The sequence below is a fragment of the Octopus sinensis genome, linkage group LG29, assembly GCF_006345805.1.
Source record: "Octopus sinensis linkage group LG29, ASM634580v1, whole genome shotgun sequence".
Lineage (NCBI taxonomy): Eukaryota > Metazoa > Mollusca > Cephalopoda > Octopoda > Octopodidae > Octopus > Octopus sinensis.
Window position 1 is genome coordinate 11,357,421 of NC_043025.1, and position 12,884 is coordinate 11,370,304.

The window sequence follows — 12,884 nt, forward strand, 5'->3', positions numbered from 1 at the left end:
GCGCCGAACCGCTACAGAATTTTCTCAATAAAGCCAAGAGAAAAAGATGTTTTATAAACACATTCTACCAGAATACGAAGTTCAAAATTTTTTAGTTACATAGAAATTATTATAAAAAAACTGCCGTTCAAACCGAAAAGATCCAGTAAATAAAACACAAAATAAATAAATTTTTTGTACACAAAGTAAATAAAACACAAAAACACAAAGTAAGGATCGACTAGTCACGACTAGCTAGCACAGATGCACGCACCGGGACCACTCTTCTTAAGAAGTACCCTATTCTTATGCAGCTTGAAGAATTCTAATGCTAAATTAATATAAACGTTTCAAATTTGCCGGCAAAATTAGTTCAAGACCGTATCTTTATAATTTTATCTAAAGCTTAATATTGTAGCAAAAATGAACAACAAGGACGAAATACCTATTAGTACTTAGTACAGTATTCTTAATAATGGCTAAACAATGCCTCAGCATTGAATTCGCTAAGTGATTACAGAATTCTATGGGAATGTTTTGCCATATTTCATTGATATAATCGAATAATTGTTTTAGATTAGATGGGTTTTTTTGGCGTTCTTTCGTCTCTAGTAGACCTTTCCGTCGATTTCCGTAAAATTTTTTTTTTTTTTTTACATATGGGCTTGCGGGAACTTTTGAAGTAATATACATACATATACACATACACCAAGTAAAAAATTTCAGTTATCTCTTTCTTTCACACATTACTCTCTCTGTCTCTTCGCACACACTAACAGAAGCACTTCACTTACACAACATACTGTCTGTCTCCCACACCCCATCAAACACACATGTACATCAATGCTTCGGTAACTTCAAAAGAACTTCCCTCGTCATACAATCGTTTTCTCTTAGTCTCTTTCGCTCTCATTACTTCAAAAGTTCCCGCAAGCCCATACGTAAAAAAAAAAAAATTTTTTTACGGAAATCGACGGAAAGGTCTACTAGAGACGAAAGATTGCCGGGTTTTTTTTTTTAGCATGGACTGTTTTGGAAACATAATTCCACAAGTTCTCGATCGGATTCGGATCCGGGCTCTGGGGAGACCATTCGATTACGTCAATATTATGGTGATCAAAAAATTCCATAACCTTTCTGGCTTTGTGCACAGGACTATTGTCCTACTGATAAATAGTACCCCCGGAGGCATTTGGTGAGTCAAATATGACACAACATTGTCCTTTAGTACATTCATATAGCCTACACTCTCTTTACTCTTTTACTCGTTTCAGTCATGTGACTGTGGCCATGCTGGAGCACCACCTTTAGTCGATCAAATCGACCCCAGGACTTATTCTTTGTAACCCTAGTACTTATTTTATCGGCCTCTTTTTTGCCCAACCACTAAGTTAGGGGGACGTAAATACACCAGCATCGGTTGTCAAGCGATGTTGGGGGGGGGGACAAACACAGACACGCACTTACATATATATATATATATACATATATACGACAGGCTTCTTTCAGTTTCCGTCTACCAAATCCACTCACAAGGCTTTGGTCGGCCCGAGGCTATAGTAGAAGACACTTGCCCAAGGTGCCACGCAGTGGGACTGAACCTAGAACCATGTAGTTCGTAAGCAAGCTACTTACTTACTTCCATCAACTTTAACTAGAGGGCCAACACCAAAGCTACTAAATGCCACCCATACCATCACACCCCCGCTTGCGTCATCTTTTTCATGCATTTCAGATGGGATTCCTCGGTTGGGTGACGTCTGACGTTTATTTCTTACCATCTGATCCAAATATACAGAAGCGTGATTCGTCACTCCAAAGGACCCTGCACCAATCTTCGGCAGTCCATAGAGCATGGCTTTTTTTCCGAAATTAAGGCCTTTGAGTCGATTTCTTTCGGATAGTATTGGCTTTTTCCTAGCGATTCGTCCATGTAGTCCAAATTCTCTCAAACGGTTGTGGACGGTTTGTGGTGTAAAAATAACACCATTCTCGTTGGACAATTGTTTACAAATGTCAACGGCTGTCAGCATTCGGTTGCCTTCCGAAAGTCGGTGGATTCGACGGTCCAACTGAACCGTCGTTTTTCTTGGGGCACCAGTCCTTTGCCTATCTTTATATTGACCAGTCTCCGAGTATAACTTCCATGCTTGCACGCAAGCCATTAGTTGCTTGCTGATGTTCGAAAAGGAAACTTTATGCTGGTGGAATAATACGATTTTTGCTCCCGTGACTGGACTGAGGCTACGTTGTTTTCCTATAATTAATTAATTTAATAACGTTAAATTATAACACTATATAATGTAATTAGGCTAGCTGTTTGACCACCCATTTTGGCAAAAAAAAAAATTGTATATATATTACATGATCTTAAGCTAATTTTGCCGGTAAATTTGAAACGTTTATATTAATTTAGCTTTAGAATTCTTCAAGTTGTATAAAAATAGTTATTGTCTGCATCATTCGTAAGAGATATAAATTCTGCATAAGGTGTAAAAGATACAAAATAATTTGTATGGTGTTAGTAACAAAATATTTTGTAAGAAATAGAACTTTTATTATCAATCTTAAATTTATTTTCGCCAGTGTATATAGACCGACTTCGGAGTTAGGAAGCACCAACAAGTTGGAATTTCTCCGTTTTGACGGAGATTTTTCAGATTTCTTCTCACAGTGCCTCTCTAGAGCGATTGTGGCCAATTTTGTGGGCACCATGCACTCAAAATCCAAGCATAACTACAGATTTCTGCACTCCTCATCGACATTGGATGATTATAACTTTCAGAAAAATGGATATTTTAAAATGAAATTTTCTACGAATACGTGTTATATCATGTAGATTCCGAATATACAAACTTTTTTTTGGAAAAGGAAGGATACACACGAACGAAGTCCCATGAAGTTTTTATTCTTTCTAAATGAAGAACACATCATCATCATCATTTAGCGTCCGCTTTCCATGCTAGCATGGGTTAGACGGTTCAACTGGGGTCTGTGAAACCAGAAGGCTGCATCAGGCCCAGTCTGATCTGGCAGTGTTTCTACGGCTGGATGCCCTTCCTAACGCCAACCACTCCGTGAGTGTAGTGGGTGCTTTTTACGTGCCATCTGCACGGGTGCCAGACGGAGCTGGCAAATGGCCACGGACGGATGGTGCTTTTTACGTGCCACCGGCACAGGGGCCAGGCGAGTGTGGAAACGGCCACGGACGGATGGTGCTTTTTACGTGCCACCGGCACGGAGGCCAGTCAGGGCAGCGCTGGCAACGGCCACGATCAGATGGTTCGCTTACTTGTCACCGGCACTGGTATCATAGCTGCAATTTCCATTGATGTTGATCGACTTCGATTTTGGTTCAGCTTTCTGATATCTGATTTGATTATTTTGATTTTGATTTTCACTTGCCTCAACATTGTGTTTGCTTCTATCAGAACCGTTTACCTTTGTTTTTTTCTTCTTTGTTGTAGTGTTACCATCTTGCAGAAAGAAGTCACTATGGACATTTTCAAGTTTAGATCTGAGAGGTATGGTTTCAATTCTCAGTCAGAGCATCATTTGAATGGATGGGTGGGCGGGTGGGTGGGGGTTGTCTTTGGCTTTAGGAAAGGCATCCGACCGTAGAAACCATGCCAGAACTGACAACAAGCCTGGTGCGGCCCCGGACCTTTACCGGCTCCTGTCAAACTGTCCAATCCATACCAGCATCGAAGACAGGCGTTAAATGATGATGATGTCAACATTTTCAGTATTGTACATAACTGATTTATTATTACTAGCAGGACCCATGAATATTTCATGGAATTAATAGTAAACCTATTGGGTTATTTCTGAAAACTCTCTACTTGTTTCAGTCATTTGACTGTGGCCATGCTGGAACACCGCTTTTAGTCAAACAAATTGACCCCAGGACTTATTTTTTGTAAGCCTAGTACTTATTCTATCGGTCTCTTTTGCCAAACCACTAAGTTATGGGGACGTAAATACACCAGCTTCGGTTGTCAAGCAATGTTGGGGGGACAAACACAGACACACAAACATATGCACACACACATATATATACATATATACGACGGGCTTCTTTCAGTTTCCGTCTACAAATCCACTCAAGGCTTTGGTCGACCCGAGGCTATAGTAGAAGACACTTGCCCAAGGGCACGCAGTGGGACTGAACCCGGAAACATTGGTTGGTAAACAAGCTACTTACCACACAGCCACTCCTGCGCCTATATACATATATACGACGGGCTTCTTTCAATTTCCGTCTACCAAATCCACTCACAAGGCTTTGGTCGGCCCGAGGCCATAGTAGAAGACACTTGCCCAAGGTGCCACGCAGTGGAACTGAACCCGGAACCATGTGGTTGGTAAACAAGCTACTTACCACACAGCCACCTCATCAGTATCAATTTTCTGTTTTTTCAGTTCCACCCCAGACATTCTTCTTGTCTTCGTGTGTAACATGATTTTTGTCCTTGGGTAGTCCCTGTTATTTCTTATTTGTTTACTCCTCTAAAGTATGAAAAATTGGCTAATTTTCCCGTGTAACTTTGCTTTTGTTACATTTATTCAAACCCCAAAGAATCTCTCTCAACACATGGCTATGATGCTCCCTCACTACCCTTGCTCATCATCAAAAATGCACATATTTTCAGCCACTAAGGTCTAGCAACTGGTTAGCAAATCCGTGGTGTTGAGCAGAATATTTACTATAATGATATTTCTGCTTCAGTGGAGGCGCAATGGCCCAGTGGTTAGGGCAGCGGACTCGCGGTCGTAGGATGGCAGTTTCGATTCCCAGACCGGGCGTTGTGAGTGTTTATTGAGCGAAAACATCTAAAGCTCCACGAGGCTCCGGCAGGGGATGGTGGTGATCCCTGCTGTACTCTTTCACCACAACTTTCTCTCACTCTTACTTCCTGTTTCTGTTGTACCTGTATTTCAAAGGGCCGGCCTTGTCACTCTCTGTGTCACGTTGAATATCCCCGAGAACTACGTTAAGGGTACACGTGTCTGTGGAGTGCTCAGCCACTTACACGTTAATTTCACGAGCAGGCTGTTCCGTTGATTCGGATCAACCGGAACCCTCATCGTCGTAACCATCCATAGCCTCTTCAGGGAATGCCATTCTTCCTAAAGGTCTTCAAACTCAAAGAAGTGATGTTTATCATAGGCTTGGATATCCTAGGTATATAATATTGTTAATATCATATATACCTGGGTGCTCTTGCTGACATCAAACCTTATGTTCGTCCACGTCATATTTTCTCTTATCCCTTACTTTGAAGCCCAAGAAAGACACTTCGACAATTTTTGTACCTGTATTTCAAAGGGCCAGCCTTGTCACTCTCTGTGTCACGCTGAATATCCCCGAGAACTACGTTAAGGGTACACGTGTCTGTGGAGTGCTCAGCCACTTACACGTTAATTTCACGAGCAGGCTGTTCTGTTGATCGGATCAACCGGAACCCTCATCGTCGTAACCGACAGAGTGCTTCCATTTCTGCTTCAGCAGCTCAGTGCTGAATCGGTCTGAAATGTAATGGTTTGAAAACATTAATGTCCAGGTGACAAAAGCAAAATTTGAAGGGAGTAGTAGTGATTTCCTTTAAAATAAAATAAAATAGACAAAAAAATAATAATAATCATCATCATCATTTAACGTCCGCTTTCCATGCTAGCATAGGTTGGACGGTTCAACTGGGGTCTGGGGAGCCCGAAGGCTGCACCAGGCCAGTCAGATCTGGCAGTGTTTCTATAGCTGGATGCCCTTCCTAATGCTAACCACTCCGAGAGTGTAGTGGGTGATTTTATGTGCCACCGACACAGGTGCCAGACGAGGCTGGTGAACGGCCACGCTCGGATGGTGTTCTTTATGTGCCACCGACACAGGTGCCAGACGAGGCTGGCAGACGGCCACGCTCGGATGGTGTTTTTATGTGCCACCGACACAGGTGGCAGACGGCCACGCTCGGATGGTGTTTTTATGTGCCACCGATACAGGTGCCAGATGAGGCTGGCAAACGGCCACGATCGGATGGTGTTTGTTACGTGCCCACAGCACGGAGGCCAGTCGATGCGGTACTGGCTATGGCCACGTTCGGATGGTTCTGTTGTGTGCCACCGGCACTGGTACCACAAAGATACAAATTCCATTGATGTTCATCTATTTTGATTTGTATAATAATAAAAATTTTGTTACGCAGTATTACTTTTGTGAGCATTGTTATCTTTTAAGGTGTGAATTCTCAACAAAAGATGCAGAGAAGCAGAGCACGATTCCAGTTGCACCATCCATCGATGACCTGTTCAAGTTGGATTCTGTGAACAATGAAGACTTCAATTTTAAAATCTCTCAGATGTCCTTACCATCGTTGAGCCAGGTTAAAAATACCCAAGTTAAAAAACCTCAATTTAAAAAGAGTCAAGTTAAAACTCCTAAGACTACCCAAGCTAAAAATTCCCAGAGTTATCAGCCTAAAAAGCCTCGTGGTAAATATACTCTATCATATATATATATATGTGTGTGTATATTATTATTTTTTTTTTTTTTCTTACTTGTTTCAGTCATTTGACTGCAGCCATGCTGGAGCACCGCCTTTTAGTCGAGCAAATCGACCCCAGGACTTATTCTTTGTAAGCCCACTACTTATTCTATTGGTTCTCTTTTGCCAAACCGCTAAGTGACGGGGACATAAACACACCAGCATCGGTTGTCAAGCAATGCTAGGGGGACAAACACAGACACACACACACACACACACATATATATATTTTTTTTTTTTTTTGAGCAACTTGTTGCAATTAACCCTTAATTATAATTATTATAACCCTTACCAAATATGGTCTTTTCCATACCGATAAATCTACTAGGTTGAAATTTATTAATTTTATTAAATTAATTATATTCCACCCTTTTTTGCATATATATATATATATATATATATATATATATATATATATATACATACATACATACATACATACATACACATATATGACAGGCTTCTTTCAGTTTCCGCCTACCAAATCCACTCAGAAGGCATTGGTCGGCCCGGGGCTATAGCAGAAGACACTCGCCCGAGGTGCCACGCAGTGGGACTGAACCCGGAACCATGTGGCTAGTTAGCAAGCTACTTACCAACAGCCACTCCTCCGCCTATACATATATATATATATATATATATATATATATATATAAATAGATGAGTGTATTTTTACCTTGTTAACAATTAACACGGAAAAAAATAAATAAATAGTTACCAGTGAATAGTATCAGTGGAGTTTTCGAAACATGTGTCGAAAGTAAAAAATATTTGATTACACCTGCGTTAACTCCATTTTTTATTCATATATATATATATATATTTATTTATTTATTCAGACATAGTGTATCTAGGACTATATTATCTAATGTGTCTTGCTAGTTGCTACTGTTTTCTTGTTGCTACATTCATTAATTTCATCCTGATTAATTAAATAAACCAATCTTTCTTTTGTAGACGTTGCATCAAAGAAAGACGAGATGTAAGTATACTTTCTGCTTCATATTTCATCCTCTTGTTAGATAGGGCACATGTAGCAATGTGTGAGTGCATGTGTGTTTGTATGCATGTATATGTGTAGATTTGTGTAAGTGACTTTCTGTATTCGTATACTCTCTCTTTTACTCTTTTACTTGTTTCAGTTATTTGACTGCGGCCATGCTGGAGCACCGCCTTTAATCGAGCAACTCGACCCCGGGACTTATTCTTTGTAAGCCCAGTACTTATTCTATCGGTCTCTTTTGCCGAACCGCTAAGTGACGGGGATATAAACACACCAGCATCGGTTGTCGAGCAATGCTAGGGGGACAAACACAGACACACAAACACACACACACATACATACATATATATATACATATATACGACGGGCTTCTTTCAGTTTCCGTCTACCAAATCCACTCACAAGGCTTTGGTCGGCCCGAGGCTATAGAAGAAGACACTTGCCCAAGGTGCCACGCAATGGGACTAAACCCAGGAACCATGTGGTTGGTTAGCAAGCTACTTACCACACAGCCACTCCTGCGCCTATGTGTGTATTTGTGCATATGTAAGTTTGTATATGTGTGTGGTTATATAGGCATATGTGTGTATGTGTATGCATGTGTATTAGTATATATGTGCATTCTTTTTAATCTTTTGTTTGTCATTAGACTGCGGCCATGCTGGGGCACTACCTTGAGGAATTTTAGTTGAACTAATTGACCCCAGTACTTATTTTGAAGCATGGTATTTACTCTATCGGTCGTTTTTGCTGAACTGCTAGGTTACGGGGATGTAAACACACCATCACCAGTTGTCAATCAGTGGTGGGGGACAAACACTGACATAAAAACAGACACACACACATATATATATATATTATATCGGGTCATCCCATAAATAATGCAGTTATTTCAATTGCATCACCTAAAAGTTGGAGAGGGATGGGATAAATTGCCCCCCTGTCTGGCACCTGTGCGGGTGGCACGTAAAAAGCACCCACTACACTCACGGAGTGGTTGGCGTTAGGAAGAGCATCCAGCCGTAGAAACACTGCCAGATTTGACTGGGCCTGATGAAGCCTTCTGGCTTCACAGACCCCAGTAGAACCGTCCAACCCATGCTAGCATGGAAAACAGACGCTAAACGATGATGATGATGATGATGATCAACATGGTATAAAAGCAGGTAGTGATTTTACCTTGTACATATTCTTAGTGCAAGTTTTGAAGAGTGCAGTTCGATTTTTAACAGTTATTTTTTTAAAGCTATAATGGAAGTGACAAAGGTGCATATTTGACATATTTTGCTTTTTGAGTTCAATAAAGGCAACAACACAACGGAAAGTGTGAGGAATATTAATGCAGTATATGGGGATTGGACAATAAGTGTATGCCAGTGTCAACGGTGGTTCCAGAAATTCTGTGCTGGAAACTACAGCCTAGAAGACGAGTCTCGTCCTTGAAGATCTATAGAACTTGATGAGGATATCCTGCAAACTCTGGAACAAAATCCCATCATATCTGTGGAACCAGCAGAGAAACTTGGATTTGGTCATTCAATCATTCATCAACACCTGTGTGCCACTGGAAAAGTCAGCAAATTGGGTCAATGGGTTTCTCACAAATTTTCCGATTTTAATCACACACAAAGAGTGAATGTGTGCTCTTTTTTGCTGTCATGTCTCACAAATGAACCTTTTGTGGACTGAATAGTGACTGGTAATGAGAAATGGGTTCTATATAAAAATGTGAAGTGCTGAAGACAGTGGGTAGGGAAAGGAGCAACCCCGGCATCCCAGGCTAAAAGGTAAGATGTTATCTGTTTGGTGGGGTATGACAGGTTTAGTCCACTTTGAACATATACCAAAACGAATTTCCGTGTGTCAGTGTGTCACACTTTGACCCCGCTCTCTCATTTTTCAATGACACTTCTTCTACTAACTAGTAGAAGAAATGTCATTGAAAAATGAGAGAGGGGGGTCAAAGTGTGACACACTGACACACAGAAATAGGCATAGAGTGACATGGTAGTAGATTGACAGTTGAAAGGGTAATGGGGTGATAGTAATAGTATGAGCTGTAGTTGTGATAGAGATGGAGGCGACAGTGATGGTGGTGGTTCGGGTGGTAGCTGAGGCAGTCAAGCGTGACAGTGATAGTAAAGGATGTGAAAGACAGTGGTGATGGTGGTGGAGGGGAAGGCAGCAATGTCAAAGGTGTTGGTGCTGGCGGCAGCAGTCACAATAGTGTGTATATGCCAGTTGTGATGGTGATGGTTGAAAACAATCAACAGAGGTAGAGAGAGAAAGAAATAGGTTAGCTAGAAAAGAAAAATTGTATTTACCCCACCCCACTAAATGGAAGTCAAAAAAATGTTGTTTATCATGAAGCTTTCCAATAAGTTTACAGTCGGACATATATATATACTAGCAGTATCGCCCATCGTTGCTCGGGTTTGTAAGGGAAATAACTATATAAGCATTTTTAGAGAATTATAGCCAAAAAATAGCAAAAAAAATGCATTAAAAATGGGGAAAAAATGATGGTAAATTTTTGTTAAAAAATCGTTGACTCATCGTAGACATTTTTAGAGAGTTACTTCCCTTATATAATAGCGAAAAAAAATGCATTAAAATGGAAAAAAATGATGGTAAATTTTTTTTAAATCGTAGACTCATCGTAGACGCGCGCTAATACCCACGACTATAAGATACTCGCTTTTGGTTAAACTGCACCAAAAAATGTGGGAGTAGTTAGGAATCTAAATTGTAGGGGACAGACACACAACCTTACTTTTATATATAAAGATTATAAGGTGGCGAGCTGGCAGAAACGTTAGCACGCCGGGCGAAATGCGTAGCCGTATTTCGTCTGTCGTTACGTTCTGAGTTCAAATTCCGCCGACGTCGACTTTGCCTTTCATCCTTTCGGGGGCGATAAATTAAGTACCAGTTACGCACTGGGGTCGATGTAATCGACTTGATCCCTTTGTCTGTCCTTATTTGTCCCCTCTGTGTTTAGCCCATTGTGGGTAGTAAAGAAATAGAAATAGGTATTTCGTCTACCGTTACGTTGTGAGTTCAAATTCCGCTGAGGTAGACTTTGCCTTTCATCCTTTTGGGGTCGATAAATTAAGTACCAGTTACGCACTGGGGTCGATGTAATCGACTTAATCCCTTTGTCTGTCCTTGTTTGTCCCATCTGTGTTTAGCCCCCTGTGGGTAGTAATGAAATACATATAATATATATGATATATCTTTATATATAAAAGTAAAGTTGTGTGTCTGTCTCCTACGATTTAGATTCCTAACTACTCCCACATTTAGCGGTGCAGTTTAACCAAAAGCGAGTATCTTATAGTCGTGATTCATATTGAGCCCTTCTGGGTATTAGCGCGTGTCTACGATGAGTCTACGATTTTAAAAATAATTTACCATAATTTTTTCCATTTTAATGCATTTTTTTCGCTATTATATAAGGGAAGTAACTCTCTAAAAATGTCTACGATGAGTCAACGATTTAAAAAAAATTTACCATAATTTTTTTTCCATTTTAATGCATTTTTTGCTACTTTTTGGCTATAACTCTCTAAAAATGCTTATATAGTTATTTCCCTTACAAACCCGAGCAACGCCGGGTGATACTGCTAGTTATATATAAAACAATGATATATTATATCATTGTTTTGATGAAAATTGTTCAAGTTTAATAAAATTTAATGTTTTCTCAATGCATGAAGTGTCATTGTTGGGCTCAAGGCCCAATGCAGAGCCCTCCACAGGAGCTAGCTTAAAGGCTGGTTTTTAAGCTTGTGATAAATATTTCAATACACTTGTCCTGACTCTTATATTACGGCCACTACTGTATATAGTGAGTGTGTGTAGAATTTGATATTTATGTATTACATTTTAAACTTTTGATGTATACTCTATTACTTGTTTCAGTCATTTGATTGCAGCCATGCTGGAGCACCGCCTTTAGTCGAGCAAATCGACCCCAGGACTTGTTCTTTGTAAGCTTAGTACTTATTCTATCGGTTGCTTTTGCCGAACTGTTGTGTTACGGGGACGTAAACACACCAGCATCGGTTGTTAAGCGATGTTGAGTTGGGGGACAAACAGACACACAAACATATACACACACATACATATATATATATATATATAGACATAGGCGCAGGAGTGGCTGCGTGGTAAGTAGCTTGTCTACCAACCACATGGTTCCAGGTTCAGTCCCACTGCGTGGCACCCTGGGCAAGTGTCTTCTACTATAGCCATGGGCCGACCAAAGCCTTGTGAGTGGATTTGGTAGACGGAAACTGAAAGAAGCCTGTCGTATATATGTATATATGTATATATATATATATATATATGCGTGTGTGTGTTTGTGTGCCTGTGTTTGTCCCCTAGCATTGCTTGACAACCGATGCTGGTGTGTTTATGTCCCTGTTACTTAGCGGTTCTGCAAAAGAGAGCCCGATAGAATAAGTACTGGGCTTACAAAAGAATAAGTCCCGGTGTCGAGTTGTCGATTAAAAGGCGGTGCTCCAGCATGGCCACAGTCAAATGACTGAAACAAGTAAAAAAAAGTATGTATATAACGGGCTTCTTTCAGTTTCCGTCTACCAAATCCACTCACAGTGCTTTGGTCGGCCTGAGGCTATAGCAGAAGACACTTGCCCATGGTGTTACACAGTGGGAATGAACCCGGAACCATGTGGTTGGTAAGCAAGCTACTTTCCACACAGCCACTCCTGTGCCTGTATGTGTGGAATTTATTAATAACTTTACAGCAGACATGCACTACTTACCCTGTTCAAAGACCATAACAACTTTGTTAGATAAGGAGGTAGATATAACTACCTCTTCTCTGGCAATATTCATAACACACAACCCCCTTTTTTTTTTTACCTGCTATCTTTTACTTATTTCAGTCATTTGACTGTGGCCATGCTGGGGCACCACCTCCGTGGGGTTTTAGTTGAACAGATCAACCCCAGGATTTCTGTTTTAAGCCTAATATTTATTCTACAGGTGTCTTTTGCTGAACTGGCAAGTTATGAGGATGTAAACACACCAACACTGGTTGTCAAGCAGTGGTGAGGGGGCAGGCACAAACACGAGCGTACGCACACAGATATATTCATATATATATATCTCCTAATATAATGAGTGTAGTGTTTTTATATATTTGTGTATATATGTGTGTGTTTGTGTGTGTATATATATTTGTGTGTGTGTATATATGTGTGTGTGTGTATATATGTGTGTGTGTGTATATGTGTGCGTATATATATATATGTGTGCGTATATATATATATGTGTGCGTATATATATATATATATGTGTGCGTATATATATATATATATGTGTGCGTTATA

At 40.4% G+C, this 12,884-nt stretch overlaps 1 protein-coding gene across 3 annotated transcripts in view; it reads left to right on the forward strand.

The window, feature by feature from the left end:
• The first annotated feature begins 3,442 nt into the window (after nt 1-3,442).
• LOC115226031 (probable ATP-dependent DNA helicase HFM1) overlaps nt 3,443-12,884 on the forward strand; it is a 98,592-nt gene continuing 89,150 nt past the window's right edge. For all 3 annotated transcript variants that reach the window (XM_036514860.1, XM_036514861.1, XM_036514862.1), the window contains exons 1-3: nt 3,443-3,503; nt 6,215-6,468; nt 7,479-7,503. In XM_036514860.1, coding sequence (XP_036370753.1) covers nt 3,475-3,503; nt 6,215-6,468; nt 7,479-7,503 — 308 coding nt within the window. In that variant the 5' untranslated portion in view covers nt 3,443-3,474. The remainder of the gene's footprint in view (nt 3,504-6,214; nt 6,469-7,478; nt 7,504-12,884) is intronic.